This window comes from Marmota marmota, unplaced genomic scaffold, assembly GCF_001458135.2.
Source record: "Marmota marmota marmota unplaced genomic scaffold, marMar, whole genome shotgun sequence".
In the NCBI taxonomy this organism is placed as follows: domain Eukaryota; kingdom Metazoa; phylum Chordata; class Mammalia; order Rodentia; family Sciuridae; genus Marmota; species Marmota marmota.
The window spans coordinates 21,003,148-21,025,921 of record NW_026000019.1 but is presented as its reverse complement, the minus strand read 5'-3'; the positions used below and the strand labels follow the sequence as shown (position 1 = coordinate 21,025,921).

At 32.4% G+C, this 22,774-nt stretch overlaps 1 protein-coding gene across 5 annotated transcripts in view; it reads right to left on the bottom strand.

Annotated features, from left to right (window-relative positions):
* Kifap3 (kinesin associated protein 3) overlaps nt 1-22,774 on the bottom strand; it is a 162,520-nt gene that overhangs the window by 73,587 nt on the left and 66,159 nt on the right. For all 5 annotated transcript variants that reach the window (XM_048810060.1, XM_048810057.1, XM_048810059.1 and 2 more), the window contains exons 11-16: nt 18,345-18,445; nt 11,232-11,340; nt 9,929-10,041; nt 9,122-9,287; nt 8,193-8,318; nt 3,822-3,920 (exon numbers count right to left, since the gene is read on the bottom strand). In XM_048810060.1, coding sequence (XP_048666017.1) covers nt 3,822-3,920; nt 8,193-8,318; nt 9,122-9,287; nt 9,929-10,041; nt 11,232-11,340; nt 18,345-18,445 — 714 coding nt within the window. The remainder of the gene's footprint in view (nt 1-3,821; nt 3,921-8,192; nt 8,319-9,121; nt 9,288-9,928; nt 10,042-11,231; nt 11,341-18,344; nt 18,446-22,774) is intronic.

Genomic DNA, 22,774 nt, shown 5'->3' with positions numbered 1-22,774 from the left:
GAGCCACAATCCCAGTCCGTAATGAATTCTTTTTAACACATTCTTTTTTCAAAATGTTTAAATATATTGGACCCACTGGGGCAATCACAATACAAAGGATGATAAACAAATTCAAATAAATATTTTGTTTAATGGTGAAATTAAATATTTTCATAATATTTAGTATGTGACAAGTTGCAACAAGATATATTTGTCACTGACATCAATAAAAAACTTGGTTTCTGAACACCAAAACATTTCTGAGTTCATTATTTTGATGGAAGCACTTCAGCAATACTTATTTAATCTTAAAACACGGATAAAAGCATCAGATTGAAGTAGTATTCCTTGAGCTTTTGTAAAAAAATTAATTCTGCCAGTCTTTAATTGCCAATTTACACTGTTTTCAACATTTTGTATTCTTTTGGATAACTATTTTAAAAGTACAGACCCCAAATATATTGGTATTAAATAAAAATTGAAGTTAGAATGAAGAACAGTCAAACAGAAGTTCTCTTAATACTGTGAGTTTGGCTACTAAGGTACTGAGTAGGTAGCAAAGGCTGAAACACTTACTGTATATATGAGGCACTTGGTAGGTATTTTAAATACTTCATTCTTTAAAAATCCTATGAAATGAAGTGCAAACAGAACTGTCTTTCAAAGAAGTCACCTAGGAAAGCTATGCTTTCATTTGACTGTTTTCTGTAGTGCCTTCTGTAGTTACATGTTTTAAATACCCTCTATACATAAAATAGCCTTCTAGAGGCTCTAAACCTCTAGAAGGAGCACATACATACAGGTTCCGAAAAGACCCTATAGCAAGAAAGTCTGTTAAACTCTATTTTGCAAGCTTATTCAAAACCCTATTTTTCATTAAACAACTGTTAATACTTAAGGAATGTTTCACGGAATACAGCTAGGGAAAAGTTTATTACTTTCAATGATTTTAATATTATTCAAAAGTGTATTTTTTTAGTTGTCAATGGATCTTTATTTTATTTATTTATTTGCAGTGCTGATAATCAAACCCAGTGCCTCACGCATACTAGGCAAGCACTCTATTGCTGAGCCCGAGCCTGAGCCCCAGCCCCAGCCCCAGCCCCAGCCCCAGCCNGGAAAAATAATACAAGGGGGAGAAATGAATTACAGTAGATGGCGTAGAGAGAGAAGAGAAGAGGGGAGGGGAGGGAGGGGAGGGGGGATAGCAGAGGATAGGAAAGGCAGCAGAATACAACAGACACTAGTATGGCAGTATGTAAAAACGTGGATGTATAACCGATTTGATTCTGCAATCTGTATACGGGGTAAAAATGGGAGTTCATAACCTACTTGAATCAAATGTATGAAATATGATATGTCAAGAGCTTTGTAATGTTTTGAACAACTAATAATTAAAAAAAAGAAAGAAAAAAAAATGAAGATTTCTTCAGTTAGACTTTCCCCAGGCTGAACTTCTGGAGCCTTTATATGCTTCCAAAAGTTAATTTTTTCCCTCAAAAGCAAGGTAATTTTCCTCTAAAGGTGATATCTAAAGTGTACATCATTAGATTTGAATGTAGCACAGAGGAGTTTCAAAATGCTTTGAGTAATGGTAGCATCATTTAAAACTAAAAAATCTCTTAAGGTATTACTTTAAAGGACATTAACCAGTTAGATACCAGTATTCATTGACCATACAAGTTTTTACCACATATCAAGTACTGTGTTAACTTTTGGGTATAGATAAAGATAAGATAAAGACAGTACTTGAGCTTGAGGACCTCAAAATCTTTTGGGAGAGATAAGCATATAAACAGATGATTGAAAGTACTTTTAAGAGGTTAAAAAAAATTTCTTTTTTTTTTTTTTTTAACAATTCTTAATACACCTTTATACCACAATTTATCTTTTGCTATGTACATAATATGAATATACCATAGTGAATTTCACCCATATATGTATAAAACACCAATTTTATAAAACAATAAGACTAGTGAAGGAAAGGAAACAGGGGGAGGGAAGAGGAAGGGAAAAGTACTGGGGACTGAAGTAGAGTGAATTACATTCTACACATGTACAATTATGTCAAAATGGACACCACTATGATGTTTAACTATAATGCACTAATAAAAGCATGAAATTGCTAAAAGAGAAAAAAACCCAAAAAAATAAAAAATAAAAAAAAGAGGGAAAGAAAGAACGAATGAACGAACGAACGAACTACTGGGAATAAGAAAGGCATAGGATTTAGAAAGGCTTAATTAACTAAGAAGATGGTATATAAAACTTTGATGGGTAGGAGACATGGGTGGAAAAAAAAGGAGAGAATGCATTTGAAGTTGACAAATATACAAAAAAAAAGCAGTAAATTATAAGGTAGGTCATATCTGATGATCAGAAATTTGATGTACTGAAAGAAAAATCTCAGACTTAATTATATATACCCAGGTGTCTCATATACCCATGTCTTTATGACACTGAACATATTGGATTATTGTTTTATATTTACTTATCTATCTTTTCAACCAGGACTGATTTCATAAATCAGGATGTGTTTGATGGTCAATGCTTATGTAGAATATATGACTAATTATGTATAGTAACAGAGACAATAGAGAGTAACATTTCCAGCTTGACATGCTGTGTGGATGACACTGTTATTATTCACAATGAATACAGAAGGCAGGACTGTTTTTGCTCCTCATAAAAGGATGGTGACTGTATAGAGTACCCCTTGGTTGCAGTAATGATTAATTACCATTTACTGAGTACCTCTGGGTACTGGGAACTATAATAGGCACCTTAAATCCATTAATAGTTACAACAAACCCACAAAGTAGGAAGTCTTTTTATTTACTACCACAGTCATTTTCTTGATGTCAGAATGTATGCTAAGGAAGTCATCTAACTTTTTGAGGTCCCACAGTTAGTAAATGGCAAAAGATTATTAAAAATTAGGACTGCATGAGGGTGGAGGATGCAGCTCAGTGGTAAAGCACTGGCCTCACATGTGCAAGGCTCTGATCACCAGCACAGAAACATAATGAAAACATAGGCACACAATGCTCTTAGGATACACCATGCCAAGGCCCTTTTAGGTAAGGACATCCAGACAGCAGTTAGCAACAAATGTCTGATGCCCAAGACGTTTTGCAGATATTAAATACTTAACATACAGTTGGGTAGTTAACAATCCTGACAACAGACATGTTTTCCAATGTTCAGAAAATAAAGTTACTGGAAGGACAGTCCTTGGAACCTGTGATAATTAAGTGATATTAGTAGAGAAGGAAATTCTGACATGTTCAAGTTTCTTAGTAATCAAAACCTGACAAGTTAAATAAAATTGGTCTCATTATATTCTATTTATATAGAATATAATATAGAGGTAGAGAATTCTTCACCTGAAATTGTTAGAGTGTTTAAATTTACTTAGATTTTAGAATATTTGCTTATATGTAATAGGTTATCCTGGGAATTGGACATAAGTCTGAACAAGAAAACACATTTATGTGCCATACACACCCTATGTACATACCATGAAGGCTATTTAGTACATATATACAATATTTTAGTACACTTGTGCTTTGAATGAGAATGCTACATGACATGAAAATTTCCACTTGTGGTGTCATGCTGGCATTCAGAAAGCTTCTGATTCTGGAGCATTTCTATTTCAGATTAGTCATGTTCAACCTGTATTGATTTAGGGTAAAGAGTACCATGGAAAATAGTGTATCTTCTAAATTTACTGTAAAGCTTGGTGTTTTCTATAGCATTTTAATATTTACATAAAGAACAACAAGAAAGAAGCATGTTTTTGATGATGTGAGATACATCCTCTAACACTGAAAGGATACGTGTCTCCTTGATTATGACGTCTCTCGTGGCTTGGTGGAAAACCATCTGGTAGAAGACATAGATTATCTGACACACAAACTCATCATCTTCCTGTTGAGCTAGAAGGAAACAAAATTTCATAAAAAAATAATGTTTACATACCAAACTGAGAATTACTGGGAATAACAGAGAGATAAACTCACTGTTTATGGCAAGTATGTAAGTAAAGGATAACAGTTTAAAATACTTATAATACATAGGTGACACATATCATCTATGTCTCTGGTGTTTCTCCTATGATACTATGATCAGTGGAGAAATTTTATGACAGTATATTTATAGTAGCTTTAAGAAATTTGGTTATAATTAAATTAAGTAGGTTAATTATTTTTAAAATACAAAGAAAAATATGAAGATTTTGAAAAACAGAAGTTACATCAATTCGGAGGTTCAATCAGACTACTGGAGATAGTTCATCTGAAAAGATCAGGTAGTACTAAATAGGAACTGAGGGACAAGACTGATGGAAAAGAATAGAAACAGTGCTTCCCTGTCATCTTCACTGTATTTTGCCAATATACATGACAAAAACCAGACTAAATTAACTTCTGTGCTCCTAACGTGAAATGGCAACACTTACCACCACTTGCTTTGTTTCTTTCTATTCTTCACAAGAATTCTTCAAACAATTTAATTTGTGAAATAAGCCCATTTGCATTTTGCCTTTATAATATTGACTTCACATGAGAAAAACAATTTATTAAAAAAACCCCTACATCTTCTGAATTCTAAGTTTTGGGCAGGGTAGAAACTGGACTATTATAAAAAGATACTTCCTTTTGTTGAATAATGTTCACAAAATTAAACTTTACACATTGGCATGAAATGAGTACTTTAGTTTCAATCTCATTATAATCATATAAAAGTTATATAATAATAAAAGCTAATTAATAAATGTTTAAAAACATTTGACAGAATAGCTGATGTTCATTGATGTTTAAAAATAAAATCTAATTTTAACTACTAGTTATTAAATTTGATTTACTAATACTGTAGTTTGCCATAAACCTTGCCAATAGTTCAATGATATGCTAGAAAGACATTTCTTGGTTAACATAGTATCTAATTAGTTGTGTGGAGTAAACTGTGGGCCCCTTAAAGTCCAGTCTGCCCCAAATGACCTCCATCACAAACTTCCTAAAACAAAATGAGTTGAAATTCTCACTGTTAATTACTCCCCTTCATCTACAACATCCATTCACTGAACATCAAAGGTTTTTTTTTTAAATTGGGAAAATCCATATATTTATTTAAAAAGAATATTATATAGCCCCTACCTGTGATAATCTCACAGTGGATAAACCAAAGCATGAATGCTTAGCTCACTCTCACATACCTCAGCTCTCTCAATTAAATCACTGTGGGACCAGCAATTCTAGGACACTGGTCATTTTGCTTCAACTTTCTCCAGCTCTCCACAAAATCTTCATTCTCCTTTTATCAGCTATATTTTTTTCACTTTTGCCTCCCAACTACCTAGTCTCTCCTTTAATTATTTCTAATACTATACTATTTCTAATACTATATTATCTATAGCAACGAAAATGAACAAACTTCTGTGTAAAACATAAAGGAATCTCACAAATAAAATGAGGGACAAAATAAACCAGATTCCCCATATAAAGTTCAAACTCAGGCAAAACCTATCAGTGATAAAAAAGATAGAAACTACTCTGACGAAGATGGTAATGACTGGGAGAAGGGGAGAGGTATTTCTAGGATTCTGGTAATGTTTTATTTCTCTACATGGGTAAGGCAACAATGTTGGGTATGCTCACTTTGAAAATTCATTGATTGCTGGTGGGACTGCAAATTGGTACAGCTAATCTGGAAAGCAGTATGGAGATTCCTTGGAAAACTTGGAATGGAACCATCATTTGACCCAGCTATCACAATACTTATACCGAAAGGACTTAAAAACAGCATATTATAGGGACACAGCCTTATCAATGTTTATAGCAGCACAATTCACAATAGCTAAATTGTGGAACCAACCCAGATGTCCTTCAGTAGATGAAATCAGAGGGAAACTTTGGTATATATACATAATGGAATATTACTCAGCATCCAAAGAGAATAAAATCATGGCATTTGCAGGTAAATGGATGGAGTTGGAGAATATGATGCTAAGCGAAGTTAGCCAATCCCCCCAAACCAAAGACAGAATGTTTTCTTTGATGAGGATGCTGACTCATAATGGGGATGTGGGGGGAGCCTGGAAGGAATGGAGGAACTATAGATAGGGCAAAGGGAAGGGAGGGGCAGGGAGGATGCAAGGGGGTAGGAATGATGGTAGAATGAGTTAGACATCATTACCCTAAATACATGTATGAAGACACGAATGGTGTGAAAATACTTTGTGTATAATCAGTAACTTGAAAAATTGTGCTCTATGTATGCATTCTGTGTATAACAAATTAGAATAATTTTAAAAACTGTTATTTTGAAAATAAGTAACATTTTAATCACTCAAATATCAAAATTATATAAGAGTTCATAACTTAAAATTTCATCCCTGTTCCAGTTCATCTGCTCCCCTCTATACAGACCCAGTTTTATTAGAGTTTTGTGTTTATTTAGGCCAGTGATAGATTATTAAATAAATATTATTATGATCCTTATTTATATCACAAAATTTATCATCCAATGTCCTATGCTCCATTAGTGTAATCTAACACTATGATATGGATAATTTTCAATAATATGAACATAGGTAAACATATAACTTTTAAATTCAGTCTTTTAAAAGCTATGTTTATTTAGCTGTGTATATGAACCATAATTTAAGGAGTTTTAAAATTGGTAGTCACTATAATTTTTTTCCAAAATGTTACCATTGCAAATATGCTATAATGAAAAATCATTTTTATAAATTATTTTACATGTTTGCAGACTTATTTGCAGGGTAAATTCTTAAAAGTATAAATGCTGGAAAAAAGAGAAATACATTTATAAATGTGATGGGTTTTGCCAAATGAATCCCCATAATGTCACATTATTTTTGAACATCAATGAAAAATGTTTGAGAAGGCCTATTTCTCAACTTCACCAACAGGGAGTTATCAGTCTCTATGCATTTTGTCAACCAGGTAAAAATATTCCAGTGAATTTTAAATTTTCATTGTTCTTATTAAAGCAGAGTCAAGTATCTTCTCCAAAGCTTAGGTGATTCTTTCTGTTTCAGCTAGACTTTGGGCTGTGCCCTCTCAAGTTGGTTTTGCAACTTGGTCCAAGGATATAAATTTAAGAATTAAAGCAATATTTCTATTTTCTTTTTAAAAAAAGTCCTTAGAATTATCAAAATGATAAATATTATTGCTTCAAATAATTTTTTATCTATTATATATCTTAAGAACATTTGTAGGATTTTAAGAGTTGTAAGTACTTATAAATCTGTTTTTAAAAAATTATATAAAGAATGAAAACTGGAAAAAAGAAAATTCATTGAAGTCTATACCTATAATTTATACATTTCTCTTTATGTATGTTACATTTCAAAAAAGTTTACTAAAATTAATACAAAATAAACATACATTATACCTGCTGTAGGAAGGACTGAGACTTTAGTCATCTCATATTAGCCTTTTAAATTTTTATAGTATTAGCTACTTTTAATGTGAAAGACACTAGAGAACTTGGTCCTAATAAGATAATATTAGATTCAGATAAATTTTCTATGCAATATAGATTAACAATGTGTCCTGGCCACTTAAGAGCAATACAAATATAAGGAGACAATCAAGGCCTACATTGTTCAAAACTTCATATGCTACCATAGCTAATAAAATTAAAAATTCAGGTTCTCACTCCTGACAGCCACATTTAAGTGTTCAATAGTGACATATGTCAGCTGGCACAGATATAGATGGGAACACTTTCATTATCACAGGAAGCTCATAAGACAATGCCCATGGATCCACAGAAAATATGATGTTTAAAATCAGCTCCCAAATGTACTTTTCTACTTAGAAATCAAGATACAAAAAGCAAGTTTTGAATAAAAGAACAGATCCAACTAAAACTAACAAAAAGTTAGACAAAAAGAAGAAATGATAGAATATTAATGAGGGGAGAGAAAGTGAGGGAAGGGCAGTATCTGTAAAATTGGACCCAAAAAGCTTTATAGAAAGTTTCAACTTTATAGTCTAAAGGTCTTTAACATTATTCTATCCAATCCTAGTTAGCAGTATTTTGTTCATTTTTTTTAACTACTTAAGTTTCTTCTGATTAATGTAATAAGGTAAATACTATTTCATGTTGCAGACTCCACATAAAAATTTAAACTAATAAATTGCTTAGTCATTAGTATGAAAATAAATTAAGATAATTACCATTTAGCAGTTCAATGAGTGCAGGGATTATCCCAGATTTTGCTAACAGTGCAGCACAAGAGTCATCCATAGATACAGTTCCAATCATTATAACCACTTCTAAAACAAGGTCATCTTCTGCAGCACCTAGAAAAGTCAAACCAGAGAAAATTTTCATTGAAATGTCTTGATTCAGGGCTGGGGTTGTGGCTCAGTGGAAGAGTGCTTGCCTCGCACGCCTGAGGCACTGGGTTCAATCCCCAGCACCACATAAGAAAACTAAATAAACAAAGTAAAGGCATTATGTCCATCTACAAATAAAAATATTAAAAAAAAAGAAATGTCCTGATCCAAATCCAATTATATCATCAAATTTCAGTTCACAGAAAAGATAGGTAAAGCTGTTAAATTAGTGCCCATAAATCTTTTACATACTTAGACAAAAAAAAAAAAGGCTTATTTGAATGCTTAAAAGGACTTTTTGTGTGTATGTGTGTATGTAGGTATGTATAGGGGTGGTATTTGGTAATTAAAAAGAGACAGGATTAAAAAACCTACAAAATGGGTTCAGGATTGTAGCTCAGTGGTAGAACACTTGCTTAGTATGTGTGAGGCCCTGGGTTAGATCCCCAGCACCACATAAAATAAATAAACAAAATAAAGCATTGTGTCCATCTACAACTAAAAAAATATTTTAAAAAAAAACTACAAAACAACAAGAAAGGTAGGATAAAGAAGGAAGAACTAATATTAAGAAAATATATTGTCAGGAGAGAGAAAAGAGAATATTCATCTAAGAGGAGACCAATGACCACCCTTCTCGGGAGACAGAACTGTGGTAAGAATATGTTTTGCCTAGTATAATAATAGTTGAAAATGTTGCTCTAGCAGCCTTGTTCACAACAGAATGACCTTAATGATAATGCAAAAGTGAAATACCTAGAACAGACCTGGCTTTAGTTTATCCTTGAGGTACGGAACCAACTTGTACTCCTTAAGAACCAATTCCCAGTCTAAGTCTGGAATGGTCAAATTTGCAAGAGTTCCCAAACATTCAATCACAAACTCTTCCTCTTCATCATTAGAGATCTGGGCTGCAAGGTCCCCAACATAATCCTGAATAAAACAGAATTTTAATTCAAATTTAAATTACAAGAAGAACCAATCTAATAATGTAACCCATAGGAAGAAAAAGTAAACATCAAATGCTATTCTCCTGTTTTAATAATATTGAGCTAACTTGCAAAGGGAGCCTGTGGTGAGTTAGTCTGATGCAAGAAGACTGCAATAGGGGTGGAGGAATTAGTAGTAGAGATCACAAAACAAAAACAACATTAAAAGGTAGACTTGGATTTCTTTTTGTTTTTCTTTTTTTGAAAAAAGAAACCAGAGGCACTTTACCACTCAACTATGTCCCCGTCCCCACCCCCCCTTTTGGAGACAGTCTTGCTAAGTTGCTTAGGGACTTACTAAGTAAGCTAGGGACTTACTTAATTGTAAGTTGCTGAGGCTGGCCTCAAACTTACAATCCTTCTGCCTCGGTCTCCCAAACTGCTGGGATTACTAGTGTGCACCACCATGCCAGCCGAGATTAGGATTTCTAAGAGCTAAACCTAACAAGTTTATGGTAGAACAGCCAATGGGATTGTGAATAAATATCTGATGAGAGCTCAGTAAGAGTTATCTTTTCAAATATAGCTATTTAAAACTACAACTCAGTTTATTTTAATAGACAGAAAGCTAAAAACTATACTTACAATAAACAAATTTTTAGTTGGCCCATCATGCTGGGAAATGTTTCTAATCATTTTCATTAGCAATGGATCCTTGAACTTCAGAGCTCTTTTCATGAGCATCTTCAACCCATTTCCTGAAATAGAAAATTTTCCCATTAAAATTAAAGTTAATTTAAATTTAAAGATTTTTTTTGTTATAAAAATTTACATCCAGTAAAATGCACAAGCCCTAAGTGTAGAACTGATAGACAAAGGTTCATGCTCGTTCAACCCATACTACATATCAACATATAGAGTGTCTCAATTCATTCCAGGAAGTTCTCCTTGTGTCCCTTCCCAGTCAAATACTCCTCCTCAGACACACTTTTCAGTTTTTCCCTTCCTCTTCTCCTTCTTGGGTTTCTTCTTTAAAAATACAGATTAGTTTTGCCTGATCTAGAACTTCATATAAATAGATTCATATAGCATTTGCTCTTTTGTGCCTGGAATTTGCACAGTAAAATTTAAAAAAAAAAACATAAATTCTTTTGAACCAGAAAAACATCGTACTTCAGTAATTTAGCCTAAGAATATAAAACTGAAATGCATAAAGATATAGAGAAAGGATATTTGCTACAGCACTGTTTGTAACAAAAGAAGTGGCAACAAACCAAACATCTGAACTAGAATAAACCCTGGCAAAATCCTCTAATGAACTATTTTGCATCTACTAACAATTATGTTTTATAAAAATTTTAACCATATTAAATGATATTCAAGATACTCATTTAAAAATAATATTTAGAGAATCACATTTTTATTTGAAAATACACATTAGTATTTTACTAAAATCTAACATTTATCTTTGAATGGTAAGAGTAAAGATTAAATTTTTCCTATTTGCTCACTTGTACATTTTTATAACGAGCACCTACAACTTTTCAAATAAGAAAAACTATTGAGTATTCTCTAAAACATTATAATGTATGACAAGACACTTTACCAAGACACTGTAGAAACATAACCTAATACAAATGTATTTTATCCCCTTTTGTTGTAATTGAATATTTTGCAAATAAAAAGTTTCATTTCACCTAAAAATGTTTAAAAAAAATCAAATTTCAATCAGTGCTGACCTTAATTTAGAAAATGTTACTGATGGGTGTTTCTGCTCATGACAGAATATTCTATTTGATGCTTAAGAACTAGAGCTATAAGGAAAAACCTTATTGAAAAATAGGATTTACATATCTATTATAATTCTTAGTTCCTTTTATCCTATTTCCCATAATATGCCAATTAGCAGATGTTACAGAAGTTACCTATGAAGCTCAAAGTCACTAACCTTCACAGATAAGCTGTACATTCCTCTTGTTAGCAGCAAGATTAATGCAAAAAGAAATGAGTTCCAAGTCAATTCGTTCATCTGAACATTCAAAGAGCATCTTCATTAACTAGCAAAAAGCAGAGGGAACACTTTATTCAAATAAAGTCCAAACTCAGAAGCAATATCTTACGTTGTGTTATCTTAGATTGTACTTTGAAAGTAATATAATCTATGTTAAAACACAAAACTGGCAAGCTTTTACTCTTCAATACTGAATAAGTAATCAACTACCAGATACTTAACATTAAATATAAACTTCCAGGCGAATATAAAATAAATATTAGATAAAAATCTCTGCATGTAAGGAATTAAATATTATTGGGAAATTGAGCATACCAAATAAAGAAAATAGTTTATGTAAATGTCACAATGAAAGAAAGCACAATTCTTTCTTTTTTCTTTCCACACTTTTTCATTGGGGCATTATGTTATATATAATGATGAAATTTGCTGCTACATATTCATACATGCACACAATACAATAATATAATTTGGCCAATATCATTCCCCAACAATTCCCCCTCCCTTCCTCCCTCTCCCTGATTCCTTTCCTCTACTGACTTTTGATTTTCCTGCCTCCCACCACCTACAAAAGAACACAATTCTTCTGAAGGACCAAAAGAAAGTGAGCAAGATTGGAGAAAGAGAAACAGCTGAGAAATAGGAAGGTAAAAGCCAGATCATGTAAGGTCTTGAAGTACTTGTTAAGGATTTGGGAATTCATCCTAAGGTTAATTGGAACCTATTAAAGGCTTCTAAATAGGAAGGTGTCAGGTTAAGACTTGTGTTGCAAGAAAATCTGACTAGTGTCAAAAATAAGACTGATCAGGGCAAGAAAATGTGGGAAATTACCTAGAAATCTAGAGGAAAAATCCAGGTGAAATGGTGGCTGCCTGGACAAGGTAGGGCCATGGGTACAAAGTTATGAGGATTGATTAGAGATCTATATGGCAGACAGAATAAAAATGGGATTTACTAACTGAGAAGATGTTGGGTTAAAGGGAGAAGAGGAGTCAGGATGACTCCCAGGATTCTAACCTGAACAATAACATGAATGGCGGTGCTAACATCTACCAAAAAAGGGAAACTAAGGTAGGGAAAACCTTAAAGGGAAGATAATAATTTTGGCTTTAGATATGTGGAGTCTAAGCTGCTTGTTAACAGTCTAGGGCAGAATATTCAGTAGGAAATTATAAATACAGGCCCAAATTTGGAAGAAATGTCTGGACTGGAGATATAATGTTAGAAATTGTTAGATATGATTGATAACTGAAGCTGCAAGCTAGATTGAATAACATGGATGTGATATAAAATGAGAACATAACTATATTTAATGGTAAGAGAGGAATGTGTGAGAAGCAACAGTGAAATAAATTAAGAAGGAATAGGTGGGCAACCTATGCCAGCTGGCTATAGTTTAAATTTGTCAAGATCAGTGACAGCTGCTATAATAAGGAAACATGAACAATATCATTCTGTGTTTTGGAGAAGCTAGTCATCTGTGATTGGAAAACAATCAATTAACAGTGCATATTATGTGAAGATATTTTGTCTAATTCCAAATTGCTAACAACATATGGAAGTTATTTTTAAGATTTGTACTCTAAAAATACTCATGTTTATCTCAAGGAAATACCTTTTTAGAACAATATGCCTTTATCAATCCTACATAGTGCCTTATATGTAGTAAGTGAATAACAAATAATTTATTTTAGATCACATTCTATTAAATTTTGTTTTGATTGCTGTCTTTGTTAGTTTCATATAAACTCTTAAGTTTCAAAAAGAATACAAGGTCAACATACAAAATCAACCATATTTCTATGTGCTGGCAATGAACAATTGGAAACCAAAATTAGAAACACAACACCATTCCAATTTCTAAATATAAATCTACTTAAATATTTACTAATCTGTATGCTCAAAACTATGAAATAGTACAGAGCTGAATGCTTGGTATGTGTCATGCCCTCTCCTGAAAGATAGTTCTTTAGTTACAAATGTTGCCACTAATGGAACCTCTGAGCAAGGAACCATTACCACTTCACAAAACCATAGAGTAAAAAGATTCTATGGCAAAAATAAAATAACCATAATTTACTAGATATATATGTAACGAATTTTGCTACCTATCAGCTAATAAAAGTTAAAATACAAATGAAATTGCCAATAAAAATTAAATTACAAATTAGTAAAAATGTGTGCTACTCCTCTAATACAATTAGTATGTTTTCCAAACTGTTTTTCAAGACTTACGATTTCTTCCAAACTTTTACTAATACTGAAAAACTTTTTATAATGAAAACATGTTATGCCAAAGCAGTTTTAAGAAGGCAAAGTATTTATTACTTACAAAATTTATTTCCTTTTGCAGTATGACAATTGCCCTTGAAAATGAAGGTATAGGTGATTTATTTAGAAGGCAAGATTTTTTTTAAAGTAATTTCCATGTTATATCTCTTGTAGAAATAGATTTAAAAAATAATGCATGGTTTAAAATCTTACCCAATGCCTAGCCTCAAAATTGAGAGTTAGAATTAAATATGAATGAAGTGTGTGTCACAGTATAGAATTAGTTTCTCATAATAAGAGAAACACTTCACTTATAATTAAAGCATTCAAATTTAAAAACAGTTTAGTTCAAATTCCAAGGGCATCAGTGTATCATTGTCTTTAATATGACTGCTATCCCTGGTACTTCAAAAGTAAGTGTAATTGCTGACAACTAGGAAATATTAAAACTAGATTTGTTCTATTTTAACTATGTACGTCGTCATCTTTTACTAATTTAACAGGAAAGCACTAAAAGGGCTTCAGCCTTTGCAAGGAGGAGGCAATGGTGTTCAATCAGACAAGTCCCATATTGAGTATCAGATACCAAAGACCCACGACTGAAATCACCGTGTCTAGACTCTCTGGCACCTGACTTCACTTATTTACCAGTGACCAGAGGCCAACCCCCACAGCTCTCTGCATTCACATACACCTCCTACCACCCCCACTCTCCTACCCAAACATCTTTGAATGATTATGCCAGAACTTTGCATGCCTCAGGAATCTCTTCTGACTGGCTACTCCCTAACTCTCCTGTTTGAAGTGATGCTCTGGTTTCTGAACTTCAGCAGATAATGGCAGGCAAGAGCAAAGGGGGCTGTCAGAAAGGACGTTTACCAGCATTCAGCTAAAAAGAAGCATGTAGATCAAAGAGGGGCCGGATAGGACAACGGTGGTGGAAAACATGTGGATAACCATGAAGACTCTTGCACACTGTTCTGGGATAACATATTAAATAACACCATGACATCACTACCTAACCATGTACTTTGATTGGCCATTGTATTACCAATAAATACTTTTATAAACATCTGGATGGCATTTGCACCTATTTAAACAAAACATACATCTCAGAGGTCTAAATAACAATGAACTGTTAATGTGCACTTTTAACTATTATTAGAATACAACCATTAACTCCTGGTTATCCCAAGTATGCTTACCTGAAACAATCTACCCACTGAGACTATTAAGATCATGTATTTGACTTAGGCCCAAATATTGCAAAACAGTAACAAATACTGTAAGAAAATTAGAATCCATGGTATAATTAAAAGCAATAAAGTACAAAGAAAACGAAGCAATATAATATTGGAAGAGATTATGAGTCATGTTGTATGTATAATCACCTACTCTGGATGTTAAAATTATTTCCTAAAAGTGAATTCTAATCTAATTATAGGTTTATCCAATAAAACACACATAAGAAAGGTAGTATTTAAATTGGACTGTGAATGAGTTGAAAATGATGAGAAAGACTTGACATTTTACTGTAAATATCTACTTTTGTACAGTGATTTACAGTTTATAAACCCCTTTACATGTATAGATAAATAAATCTAGGGATTTTATAAACTCTATGTATGTACATATATACACACTCACATACATCACATACATATGCCTACATAATATGATGTAATTAAAGAATACATACTTTGTTATTTAAATGAATATGACCACTACCAAGCCATTGCTTCTCTACTTGCAAAGTTATTTTAGGGTTCTCTTTGAAAAATTCATGTGCAACAATTGAAGACCTCTACTAAACAAAAATTAATGTGCATAATTCAAAGAGAATAAAATACTACATTAATTCTCAGACATTACAACCTTGATATGACTTTGTTTAATAAACAGGTTAATTAGTTGCTGTTACAAGTAAGTTTGCCTTATAAGTATTATAAACATTACCTCTGAAAAATTTTTTTTAATTCCTGAAGGAAACTTGAAAATTTAATTTAAATTCTGATATGTTTTATATTATTCTTTGAAGTTGGCACTGGGTAGCAACATACATGTCAACCTTTCCCTAAATAGGTCAAAATTGGGCACTGTGAAGAACAGTTTATTGGTTGGATGACACTTTAGGAACAAATATATCCTAGAATATCATTTGGCTTTCTCAAAATACTGCCTTATATTTAAAAGCTTCAGGATGTTTACAATGTAATTTGGTACACATAAACTCATGATTCCTGTAAGAGTTGAAGTTAAGAAACAAAACAAAAACAAGGGAAAAAAAACAACTAAAGTTTTTGAACTCAGAATAAATTTTGGAAAATTTTATTCATGAAATGTAGATCACAAATGTTCTGAAAACTCCATGGTTGAATTGTTTGTTGTTAGAAAACTGGCACGAAAACACACAGGAATATTGTTCTTGAAAAATCATGGGAGAACTTTGTATATACAAAGTTTTAAACTGCAGTCAGAACAAGATAATCCAAACAGGCTCTTATTTTTGATTCATTCATTTAAAATAAAATTTTATAGCTTATATTAAGATTATACATTCTAGAACAGTAGGATAACTCTAAACTCAAAATTCAATGTCATAAGTTTTCTATTCCTTCCTGGTTTTCACTTATTTGTATTTTATTTAATATTCTCTTTAAAATATAAATCTGTTTAAAATGGTCAATCTCTGCATGAATATTACTCTTTTTTGGCTGCTTTCCAATTCATATCCTGTAGTCAATGAAGTTCTGACACTAAATGAGATGGAAAAAGGAACACCCTTTGAACCTTTAGAACACATGGAGTGAGACCATAGTAAATCACCTGTAATCTCCCTTTGACATGGCTACTCTTTTATTGAAAAGTTGTTTGCAAAGAGTGTGATTATACTTTGCATTGGCTATAGTCTGGCACACGTTATCTCTACAAGAAGTCCTGCCTTGTTAGATAAGATAATGCTGTATATCTTTGAAAGATGTCTATTTCCTGTAAATAGTCGGAATTAGTTTATCCCCCAATATGAAAGGCTAAGAAGTTATCTTTGAAAGTTCAACAGTTTTTTAACCACATGTAATAGCAAATTCAATTTTAATACTACTTCTTTAATTTGGAATAAAGAATGGTCACTTAGAATAAATGAAAGGAGAGCGCAACATACATTTAATAATTCATATTAGGATGACAAAGAATTATTTGGTAGGAGTATTAAGAAGAATTACTTCAGTAAGGCTGACTTAGTCATTCTTTTTTTAAGAGTGTATTATTTTTATCATACACATATCTTGCAATTTTGGCTTTTTTATTTTAGAAAACTATTTTTTTTTAATTATAATATTAAAAAGCAGCCCAACCAGTATTCCAATCATCAGATATTCAAAGTAGTAGAGCTTGGTTTACTAATGATTAATTGCACTATAGTGACTCCGTGATAAATTCCCTAAGAGTATAATCACACATATAAACAAAATCTCTAACCTTACAACATAGTCTGTGTTAAAAAAAAATCACTGAACTCCTTCATGTCAAATAGACCTAACATATGAAATATATTAAGCAATTGAGTTACTGGAAAGAACTTTTTTTTTTTTTAATTGTTTTGTAGTTGTAGATGGACAGCACATTTTGTTTATTTTTTGAAGTGGTGCTAAGGATTGAATCTAGTGCCTGACACATGCTAGGCAAGCGCTCTGCCACTGAGCTAGTCCTCAACCCTGGAAAGATCTTTTTTGAGAACACTGCTCTAAAATAAAAGAGTTCTGATAAAATATTTTTCTATCAGAGAATGCAAAGTATTTAAAACTATCAACTATAAACAAAGTTAAAAAGCAAGTGGCAAACTTGGGAAATATTTATAACATGGCAGTTAAAATAGTTATATACATATTGATCTTATTTATCAGTTATAAAATATTAACATGCCAGTGGAAAATTGAATTATTTATAAATGAATATGGGATAATAAACAAATGAAAATGTTCAACTTCCCCGATATTCATGGAAATGCAAGTAAATGGAAATATTAAACACCATACAGAAATAATAATAACCATTGTTGTTAAAAGTGAAATGCTTTGGAAACATATATTTATGCCTTCTTAGAAAGTAATTTGGTCAAAATGTGTCAAGGACACAAGTGTTTTTTTCTTGAACACAGTTGTTATACTTTTGGGAACTTTAAAGAAAAATTCAGAGATGTAGATAAACTATGACTATGATATTTTTTCCCTATTATTTTCATTTGCTTATTTATGTTTTGTGACAAATCTGAAAAAAATCTAAACATAATTTAGCAATATTTAAATTACAGTCATTAAGCAAAATATTATACAACTATCAGAAATAATTTTTTGAAGGTTGTTCAATGTCGTGAGAGTCTACTTATTAAGTAAATAAAGCAATACATGAAAATTATATATACTATATATAATCCTTCAATATTATTATTTTTAAGTATGTAGAAGACAATGTAGCAAAATGTTAAATAGCTATCTCTGGGATTTGGAAAAACAAAAAGTTATTTTCATTTTTATATAGTTCTGTACTTTTTTTGGCAACAATAGGAATTGAACCCAGAGCTTTGTGCATGCTAGGAAAGAGCTCTACTGCAGAGCTACATTTTTAGCCCCAGTTCTGTACTTTTTAAGTATTCTATAACATGTAATTTATTAATAACAATAATTATAATTTTTTAAGTAAAAGGAAATCTAACAAATCAAGAGAAGAAAGTAAAAAAAATATATTTCTTCAATGTTTTTCTTAAAATGTTAAGCTACTTACCTGTGGTATACAGTCAGTGTATGCAAACATTGACTTAAAGCGGTCATCCATGCTTATGTGATAAAGCACACACATTGCTATTTGTTTGTAGTTTTCATTGCCTAGAATTAAAAACAATCATAGAACAGTAAGATATATATGTATATACACACATTCTATGCATACTCAGTGTATAAAAACAATTAAACTACTGAATAAAATCCTTAATCTTTTTTTAATTTTTAGTTTTAGATGGACACAATACCTTTATTTTATTTATTTATTTTTATGTGGTGCTGAGGATCAAACCCAGTGCCTCACACGTTTTAGGTGAGTGCTTTACCACTGAGCCACAAACTCAGCCCCTTATATAATCTTAATCTTAAAAATATTTTGAACTTCCTATTTTAAATCTAAAGTTTGAAGCACTCATTTATCTGTGAGATGTCACTAAGTTTCAAGACAGAATTTCTATTTTACAAGGTATGTTTTTAGAAAAAACACTAACCACAACCCGAAAAATTTCTTTTTTAGTAGCCCAGTATAAAGCAGAATGGGTTATTGGCCTCCCCACCTTTACTGCCTTATCACAATATGGGATACATACAATTCCTTGACAGTGATGACATGTGAGAAACAGTAAACAAAAACATGCATATAATTACTATGAATCAGAAATTAGAAAAATTATCCAAATGAAGAAAGAAGTAGAATAGTATTTGTAATAATGAAAAATTAAATGTAGGACTATAAAATGCTAAAAATTTAATCTAAGTAGAATCTAAGGAATGTCTCAGGACTTCTAAGGGAAGACTGCTCTGTGTTGGGGATATAGCTCAGTAGTAGAGAACTTGCACAGATGTAAAGTTAAAATCTAACAATATGAGAGGAGAAAGTAATATTTAAAATTTTAAGGTGAAGACAAGGAAGTCAATGGCTATAGAAAATGTAGTATATTTACTATTTAGGGGGTGAGAATTTTATTTGAAAGGGATTATAACATAAAAAGTGTAAAATTCCTCCAAATTATATAAAAGCAGAGACAAAGTTGGTGTTACTGACCCTAATGTTTTATTCTTTAGAGCCTAGCTAAATAAAAGATTCATAGATTCTAATGTTAGGGGTTTTTTTTGTTGTTGTTTTGTTTTGTACTGAGATTGAACCCAGCAGTGTTTTACCACTGAGCTATATCCCTATCTCATTTTATTTTATTTTTTCAGACAGGATCTCACCAAGTTACTGATGCTAGCTTGAATTTGGAATTCTCTTGCTTTAGTTGTCAGGTCACCAGGATTACAGGGGTGCACCACTGTGTCCCGCAATGTTAGATTTTAATAAATTACATTTTTAGGGGCTGGGTTGTGGCTCAGCGGTAGAGCGCTTGCCTCACATTTGCAAGGCCCTGGGGTCGATCCTCAGCACCACATAAAAATAAATAAAATAGTTATTGTGTCCAACTACAACTAAAAACAATAAATTTTTTTTTAAATTACATTTTTACACTTTTGAAGGCCTTCGTTTACAATTATTTTAGACCTATAAAGTACGCTTACCAGAGGAAAATATATTTACACAGATTTTCATGAATATGCAGATAAATAATGAAAATGGTCCAACTTTGCTCCTAAGGAGGCAGACATCCCTTGGGTTCTGGTTTGCATTTCACAAAATTTAGCCTCTTCCAGATTAAGGTATGATAAAGTATTTTTAAATGGGGTCTTCAAGCAGACTTATATTCTGAAGGTCAGTCTCTCTTCCTGACATTTCAATGATTTTCTATCTTTTATTCATCTGTAAGTTCTAGTCCTACTTAATTTTTTACAAAACATTTTCTGAAGATATTTTATGTAATGGGTTCATTGAAAAGTAGGATTCCAAGTAATGAAACGGTAAAGGAAACAAAGAGAAATCAATAACCAATAATAAAGATTCTTTGAGGGGCTGAGCTATAATAGCTCAGTGGTGGAGTGCTGACCTGGAGTGCTGACCTTGCACTCACGTGGCACTGGGTTCAATCCTCAGCACCGCATAATAAATAAATAAAGATATTGTATCCATCTACAGCTAAATATATATTTATATTTATACACACACACACATATATATATTTTAAGATTCTTTAACATCCAACCAAACCATCAAACTTTAAAATTCCCTGTGGAACTATTTAAGAAATAAGAAGTAACTATGCTCCAGGAGGCTATGTCTGTTGCTGGTGCCAATAAAAAATTTTAAAAAAGCAATGTCCTTCATGTAAGGCAAGAGAAAATGAAGACTCTCTTTTAAGAGACATGTGTCAAGTTGATAAATAACGTGTAAGAAACAGTTCTTGGACATAACAACAATTTATATTACTTTTACACAGTAAATCTAAATGTCTACTTGCAAAAAATAGTATAATTCATTCTATAGCCAGTCCTAATTCTGTGCTTATTGTGTGCTTTCTCTTTCTCCTTTTCCTTTCACACTCACAGTCAAAGGTTAAACCTCCTAGCAAGTTCTCCCTTACTTTCCTAATTCTTCACCATCTATGATCCTCTATTAAACAACAACTGCAACAATAATAACTCTGAACATGTACCCAGTTGATTATAATCTTCTCCTAAAAAGAAAGTTTGCTGAAAACTAAAGAAATGAAGGCAACAGGAGGTTAAGGACACAAGGTATGGATAATACTTGTAACATCAAAATTTTTTTGAGAGATAGGGGAAGAGAAAGGATTAAACAAACAATGGCATTATTGCTGTTGCATGCTCAGCATACAATGGAAGAGGTAGGTATTCTCTGATTTAGAGATAAGGCAATGACATTCATTCAAGTTATGACTCTTTCAAAAGAAAACAAGCTGTGAACCTGGGATTCAGACAGAGGTCTGACTAAAGCTCATGTAGTATGTACTTTCCAATAAGGCTTCCAGGAGATAGCAGAAAGAGTGAAATCAATAATGCCAAATAAATGTTATCATCATCATTCCTAAGGATACAGTACAGGAAATAGATACCCCTAGAAGACACTGTAGGACCCAATGGATCTGGAATTCTGTGGAAGAGAGTGAGAAGACTGGTAGTCGAGGAAAAGAGAGGAAATGAAATGCAGACATGAAATCAGATATTTCTCAGGGAACCTGTGTCTAGATACAGAAGGTTTGAAAGGATGAAGGAAGTTCCTGACAGGGACAAATTGCTCTAGAGGTGGACTATTTGGGTTAAATTTGTGGCTCTGCCCCTCAACAGCTATCTGTCATTGTCAACATTATTTAAATTCTGTGCTTTAGTTTCTTCATCTGTAAAAATTGAATAACAGGGCTGGTGTTGTGGCTCAGTGGTAGAACGCTTGCCTGGCACACCTGAGGCACTGGGTTCGATCCCTAGCACCACATAAGAAAACTAAATAAACAAAATAAAGGTATGTGTCCATCTACAAATAAAAATATTTTTAAAAAATGGGACAACAATTTATCTAACTCGAAAGGTTGTTATGCAAGGATTGCTAATTGTTAAGGCAATTAGCAAAAAGTCTGACACATACTAACCAATTCAATAAACATGCTTTCTTATTATCATTATGTCAACAATAATATTTTTATGTTTCACCTAGGGAGCAGTACTATCATTGTTCCTAATATGTATGCTGCTTTGTTTTTCTATACTAAAATTATAGGTAGAAGTAAAGTAGGTTGAGAGGAAACTAAAGTTTCTGAGATGAGCTAGACAGAATTCTAAGGTACACTCCAAGCCCATGACTGACCATTTTTCTACCTAGTTATTTTCCTACAAAACTCTGCAATTTCTTTTAAAAATATTTTTATTTTATTAGTGCATTATAGTTATACATAGTAGTTGGGTTCATTATGACAAAATCATACACACATGGAAATTCATTTACTTCATTTCAGTCCCTAGTGGCCAGCACCCACTTGTCCTCTCTTCTTCCCTCCCCCTATTCTCCTTCCTCTACACTACTGGTTTTCCTTTAATTTGTTTATTTATTTTTTTATTCTTGATTGGTTAAAGCTCTGCTATTTCTAAAGTAAGTCCTTGGAGAATCATTTTACACTTGAGGCTCCACTCAGTGACTTATAACTAGTAAGGAATCATTGTCTTTTTCTCATTCTCATAAATTTCTTAATGAACAAAAAAATTGAGAAAAGAAATAAGCTCCCTTGTTGCCCTCCACATAACATTATGAATCTCTCCTTCTCTTTTCAATCTTCCTTATCTGTACTGGAACTTAATTTTACTCCTAGAGTGGACAATGGTCATGGTAGTAATGGGTAGTAATGTCCAAGTAGATGAAAGGACACAGAAGTCTAAGAACACTGAAGACAGAACTCACAACTACCTACCCTGTTTCATTTACCTTTAAACAGCATATCCCAGGCAAATAAAAATCTTGATGAACAGAGGTATTTTTTCTCAATTCTGGGCTAAGCACAACTGAATGAAAGAAAC